Source organism: Vicia villosa, linkage group LG3, assembly GCF_029867415.1.
Source record: "Vicia villosa cultivar HV-30 ecotype Madison, WI linkage group LG3, Vvil1.0, whole genome shotgun sequence".
In the NCBI taxonomy this organism is placed as follows: domain Eukaryota; kingdom Viridiplantae; phylum Streptophyta; class Magnoliopsida; order Fabales; family Fabaceae; genus Vicia; species Vicia villosa.
In genome coordinates, this window is record NC_081182.1 from 125076249 (window position 1) to 125083618 (window position 7370).

Sequence of the window (7370 nt, forward strand, 5' to 3'; positions counted from 1 at the left end):
TTATCGTATGCTAACTCACAATTTTGTCAATTTTATATGGTTCACTCACTTTCATATTAAACCAACAAGACATTAGTAATTTATCTTCTAGTTATTTCCAATTTTCAATTTGGACTATAATAGAAATACAATCCCATTTCTATCTTTATTAGGAATATAATAGTTTACATAGAAATTATTTTCATTCAATTATGTTTATTTACTAAATTAATCTAAAACATATATGAACATACTATATATACTCCCATTTAATGATTTGTGAAGGTAGCTTACCTTTTTTAATTGAACTAATTGGCTTGGTAATAGTAGCATTTCCTATCATTAATTATATTAGTCTTCACGTTTTGTTCTTCTTTTAATTCTAGTTAGCATACATGGCTAAAGTATAGCATGGTGTTTCACATGTTGCAAATTAATGAGCTACATACAATTCAGCCAAGTAAATGAATAAAAGGAAAACAATTAAATGAAAGAGGCATATTTTCTTTTTGGCCAAAAGCTAGTCAATAATGAGTGTGTTCTATCCATAAAAAAAAAGGTGGTTCACGTTTCTCATTGGGTTCAATGGTTAATCACTGTAGCGCTTTCTACTTCATTCAATAGCATATATCATGACTCCCCTTTGTTTCTTGAATAAAGAGGTATTCACATGTGAACTTTAGTAGGCTAGCATCATTAGCCAAGAATAATTGAAAGAAGGTGATGGGTAGTAGGTCCACGTTTTTTTTTTAATTCAATGGACAAATAATTAGTAGTAGTAGCACTTTCTATTCATTAAGGGTATTGGTAGTTCATTTTTTATTTGAATCAATAGCTAAAACAATAGCATTCCATTACTAACTAGGTTGTTGAATTCACGTTTTCTTTGGCCACGAGCTAGACAACAGCAGCATTTTCATACAACACAGGGTGTTCGTTCATGTTTCCATCTGTAGCAACAATAGCGAGTAAATGAGAGCAAAACAAAAACCGGCATGTGCTAGCTATACGACAAGCAGTATCATCCGTCAAGCATCAGTATATGGACACAGGAACACTCATTTCCAGCATTTTTTCAATTTCAATTTATCAACAGATTCTACTATACTAACACAGAAATTAAACCACACATTTTATGAGATTAACTATGGATAAATATAGATGTTAATCTACCAATTACCCCATTATACTAGCCCACAAAGATTAGGGATTCTCCCCCTTTACCTCTTGTTTTCTCCTCCAAAACCCTAGCTTCCTCTTCTTGTTCCTCTCCTCCACTTCTATTCTTGAAAACCAGCAAAATGATAAAATGATGTCTCTACCCCTTGTTTCCTCTCTTACTATCTTTATTTATTATATTGGGCTTTAAAAATTAATAACACCCCCCCCAAATGTTTATAACTCTAATAAATAGGCCCAATTAATCTAACTCTCTAATAATTTAATTAATTCTATTAAACACAAATGCACTCAAGTTTAATTAATTAAATTAATAATTAAGTCTCATAATAGTTAAATAATTAATTAACTCTCTAAAAAAATATATATAAAATATTATAATAAAATAAATACTAAAAAAAAACGGGTTGTTACAACTCTCCCCAACTTAAAAGATTTTCGGCCTTGAAAATTTACCTCAAACGAATAACTCCGGATACGATTCCCTCATCTTATCCTCGAGTTCCCAAGTTATGTTGCCATTGGCGACTCCATCCCATACCACTTTCACCAAAGCGATCTCCTTACCACGAAGCTTCTTCACCTCACGATCTTCAATTCGCATAGGTGCTGTATCAACCGTCAAATTATCTCTTACTTGCACATCATCCAACTGAACAACATGCGATGGATCTGCAATATACCTCCTCAATTGAGATACATGGAACACATCATGGAGATTAGAAAGAGACGGTGGCAACGCAATCTGATAAGCTACTTCACCTACCCTTTTCGAAATTTGGTAAGGACCAATAAAACGTGGCGTCAACTTACGCGACTTCAACGCTCTACCAACTCCCGTTATCGGCGTAACACGAAGAAACACATGATCATCCTTCTCAAATTCAAGGGCCTTCCTTCTCCTATCATGGTAACTCTTTTGGCGACTTTGAGAAGCCTTCATCTTCTCTTGAATCATCTTAATCTTATCCGTAGTCTCTTGAATTAATTCGGGTCCAACCATAACACTCTCTCCCGACTCATACCAACTCAAAGGAGTTTTACACCTCCTACCATAAAGCGCTTCGAAAGGTGCCATTCCAATACTAGAATGAAAACTGTTGTTATAAGTAAACTCGATCAAAGGCAAGAAACTATCCCAATTTCCTCCTTGTTCCAAAACACAAGACCTTAAGAGATCCTCAAGTGATTGAATAGTCCTCTCCGTTTGTCCATCGGTTTGCGGATGATACGCCGAACTCAAACGCAACTTCGTACCCAATGCGCTTTGCAAACCTTCCCAAAATCTCGAAGTAAACCTCGGATCTCTATCAGAAACAATATTCGACGGAATACCATGCAAGCACACAATTCTCTCGATGTATAACTTAGCAAGTCTCTCCATTGAATAATCCATCCTCATCGAAATAAAATGAGCACATTTAGTCAACCGATCTACAATTACCCAAATCGCCTCACAATTACTCGATGTCCTCGGCAAACCTGAAACAAAATCCATCGAGATACTATCCCACTTCCACTCGGGAATAGATAACGGTTGCATCAAACCAGACGGTTTTTGATGTTCAATCTTTGACTTTTGACAATTCAAACAAGAATACACAAATTCCGCTATATCCTTCTTCATACCTTGCCACCAAAACATTTTCCTCAGATCTTGATACATTTTAGTAGCGCCCGGATGAATACTCAAACCACTTCTATGCCCTTCCTCGAGAATTCTCTTTCTCAAGTCCGTAACATCTGGAACACAAACTCGATTACGACACTTCATAATACCATTCTCATCAATTCGAAAGTCACCACCTCTTCCTTGATTAATCAATGTGAATCGATCAACCAAACCCAAATCAGATTTCTGTCCTTCTCGAATCTCATCCAAAATACCACTAGTAAGCTTCAACATACCAAGCTTCACACCACTAGAAGTCTCTTCGCATAACAAACTCAAGTCTCTAAATTGTTCCAATAATTCAAACTCTCGAACCATCAACATAGACATGTGTAATGACTTCCTACTCAATGCATCGGCTACAACATTCGCTTTACCAGGATGGTAGTTTAGACCAAAATCGTAGTCCTTCAAGAATTCCAACCATCTTCTTTGTCTCATATTCAACTCCTTCTGATCGAACAAGTACTTCAAGCTCTTGTGATCACTAAACACATCAAACCTTGATCCAAACAAATAATGTCTCCAAAGCTTTAACACAAACACCACAGCTGCCAACTCCAAATCATGTGTAGGATAATTCCTCTCATGAACTTTGAGTTGCCTTTAAGCATAAGCTATAACTTGTCCCTTTTGCGTTAGAACACCTCCCAATCCTAACAAAGAAGCATCACAGTAAACCACAAAAGGTTATAACGGATCCGGTAAAATCAAAATGGGAGCAGAAGTCAATCTTCTTTTGAGTTCTTGGAAATTCTCTTCACATTGCGAAGTCCAAATAAAGGCTTGACCCTTTCTAGTCAACTGCGTCAACGGTAACGACAACTTCGAAAACCCTTCAATGAACTTCCTGTAATAACCAGCCAACCCAAGAAAACTTCTAATCTCAGCAACAGACTTAGGTGCCTCCCATTGGGATACAGCCTCAATCTTCGAAGGATCAACAGAAATACCTCCACTTGAAATCACATGCCCGAGAAAACTTACTTCACATAACCAAAACTCACATTTAGATAGCTTAGCAAACAACTTCTTCTCTTTCAACACGGATAGAACAACTCTCAAGTGCTCAGCATGCTCTTCTCCACTCTTAGAGTAAATCAAGATGTCATCAATGAATACCACAACAAACTTATCCAGGTAGTCATGAAAGACCCTATTCATATATTCCATGAACACACCAGGTGCATTAGTCACACCAAACGGCATCACAGAATATTCATAATGACCATACCTCGTCCGAAAAGCAGTTTTCTGAATATCCTCAGCTCTAACGCGAATCTGATGATAACCAGACCTCAAATCAATCTTGCTAAACACACATGCTCCAACCAACTGATCCATCAACTCATCAATTCTCGGAAGTGGATAACGGTTCTTAATCGTCACTTTGTTCAATTGTCTATAATCAACACATAATCTCATCGAACCTTCTTTCTTCTTGACCAATAGAACAGATGCACCCCACGGTGATACACTAGGACGAATAAATCTCTTCTCAAGCAACTCTTCAAGTTGACTCTTCAACTCTTTCAACTCAGAAGCAGACATCCTATATGGAGCCATCGATACGGGACTAGTTCTAGGAACTAAATCAATCGAAAACTCAATTTGTCGTTCTGGTGGTAAGTCCATTATATCATCAGGAAATACCTCCGCAAATTCACAAACTATAGGCAATTCCTCAATGGTTCTCTTCTCGCGCACATCTAAGGTTGCTAACAACATAAACAATTCAGCTCCACTCTGAACTGATTCGTCGCCTTGCTTAGCGGACAGGAATAAATCTTCTTTAACACAATTCTCAGGAAAGATGACCGTCTTATCAAAACAGTTGATATACACATGATTAAATTCCAACCAATTCATACCCAAAATCACATCAAGTTGTTCTAAAGGAAGACAAACTAAATCGATCCTGAAATCCCTACCAAAGATACTCAATGGACAATTCAGACATACATAAGAAGTAGAAACAGAACCCATAGCAGGTGTATCAATGACCATACTTCTACGCATATCAGATAATACAAGATTCAATCTTCTAGCACAATCCAAGGAAATGAAAGAATGTGTCGCACCAGTATCAATTATAGCAATCAAAGGTGTACCATTAATGAAACACGTACCTTGAATTAGCCTCTCATCAGTAGTGGCTCCTGCACCAGACAATGCGAACACTTTTCCTTTTGCTTGCTCCTTCTTTGGCTTGTCACATTTTGTACTAACGTGGCCTTTCTCTCCACAGTTGAAACAAGTCACATTCGAACAACCTCTACAATTAGTAGCTATGTGACCATACTTGCCACACTTGAAACAAGTAGTAACCTCTTTCTTGCACTCAGCAGCTTTATGACCCTCAACTCCACATTTGAAACACTTAGGTGAAGTAGAAGATCCTCCCCAACTTGGCTTCTTGCCAAAACCAGCTTGTTTCCTCTTGTCATCATACGGTTTCCCACGATCCTGATTCTTTCCTTTCAAACTCTTGTAGATAGATGCACTCTCTCTACTATCCTCATCATAAATCCGACTCTTGTTAACCAATTCAGTAAAATGGGTAATCTGTTGGTAACCAATAGCCTTCTTGATATCATGTCTCAAGCCATTCACAAACTTCAAACATTTAGATCTCTTGGCATTAGCAGTATTATAGTGGGGGCAATACTTGATAAGCTCCTGAAACTTAGCAGCATAAACAGCAACGGTACCATTTCCTTGCTTCAACTCAAGGAACTCCACCTCTTTCTTCCCACGACAATCTTCAGGAAAATAGTTCTCCAAGAAGACATCACGAAAAAGATCCCAAGTAACCTCAATGCCATCTTCTTCAAACCTTTGAAGAGTGTTGTTCCACCAATCTTCAGCTTCCTTTTCCAGCATATGAGTACCAAAATGCACTCTCTGAGCATCAGTACAGTTCATAACTCTGAAGATCTTCTCAATCGCCTTCAGCCAAGCTTGAGCTTTATCAGGTTCATGTTCACCTTCAAAAACAGGAGGATTGTTCCTCTGGAATCTGCCTAAAGCACAGTACTCATCATCATCTCCATTTCGGTTACCAGCATTCGCTTGAGGAATCTGACCAATGGAGCCAGCCAACATCCTCAACGCCTCAGCAATAGCATCATCATTCCTGCCTGCAACCATCGTCCTAGACAACCACACAACCAGACAAACAGTATCGATCGTGTCAGATACACAAATAAAATACAACAACATAAGAAAACATTAAAGACTATTGACCAACTGGTCGACCATGCTCTGATACCACTAATGTAACACCCCTTTTTATACCCCAAATATTTAACATATAATCAGAGAATTACATGCATATAATTCAAAAGGGCGTCACATTGATGCTTTTAGAAGAACTAAAAACCTAAAAAAAAAAAACTGACAACATTTATCTACACAGCACAATACTCCTGGTCATTTTAATAACACTCAATATCAAATCACAATTTAACCTGGATATGCATTCACAGCGGAAATATATGATACTCATGTGATTTATAATGATTCATGTCCCATACCATGATCATACATCGACTTGTAGTCTCAATCCAACATAAAACATAATCAAAAGGTTTGGCTTGTAAGCCTCTCAAAAGACATGTAACCAATAAATAAGTTCACCAGTCATAGCATAATACATACGCAAACATAACATGAGTTCAATACACCTAGTCTACCCAGTGTTACATGACCAGAGCATCGACTCACTACCTAATCTCCAATAACCAAGGAAGAACCTCCGGCTAGGTCACACACGGCTACTAAACCCCAGAACCTGCATGTCGCCAAATGAGGCAACATTAAAACAGAAGGGTGAGAATACAAATCATTATGAAGAAAGTATAACAGAATATAATGGTTAAATCAACACTTCAAGTAATTAGTCATACTATGTAAAACGGAATAGATAATAGTAATCAATGCATATTTCACATGTTTTCGAGTATACAATGTCATACCCTAATTTTTGACCCCCCCTGAGATGACATATCTTCAGGATTTTTCATCAAGTCAAAGCAAGTACCCAGGGCAGTCTGGCATTCAATCGAGGGTGTTCAAAGACAAGAAAACTCAGGCAAAGGATCAATCAATGGAGGGATTAGTCTCTAATACAATCATAAGACTCAAAAGCCTCATTATTACACCTATGATTGATTAAGACACCCAGTCATCTAAGTACAGGATTACTCAGATCAACAGACTAGGGTTTGGAGCCTATCAAGGACTAAAATCAGGGATCACCTTTGGGAAACCCTAAAAAGCCCCAGGAAACCATTCAAAGACATTAATCATCTTCAAATAACTCTTATGACAAGATCCACTGGACATTACACCTCAATTCAAAGTCTACACTCATCATTGTCCTCTGGTCGACAATTAGGGTTTTTGACCTAATTCACCAAGATAGTTGACTTTTAATCAGGGCATGGATCCAAAACTCAAGACATGATTCAAGAATCTCTACTACCTCAATATAATCCATTTACATCATTCATTTGAGGAGAAGATCTTGTTTCTACAC

General features: G+C 37.6%; 1 protein-coding gene across 1 annotated transcript; it reads right to left on the reverse strand.

The window, feature by feature from the left end:
- Positions 1-3436: 3436 nt before the first annotated feature.
- LOC131658915 (uncharacterized) lies at positions 3437-5980 on the reverse strand. Its single transcript, XM_058928163.1, has 3 exons — positions 5444-5980; positions 4960-5188; positions 3437-3486 (listed from the first exon to the last, which is right to left on the reverse strand). Exons 1-3 carry the CDS (start codon positions 5978-5980, stop codon positions 3437-3439), a joined length of 816 nt encoding a protein of 271 aa, XP_058784146.1.
- Positions 5981-7370: the final 1390 nt, after the last annotated feature.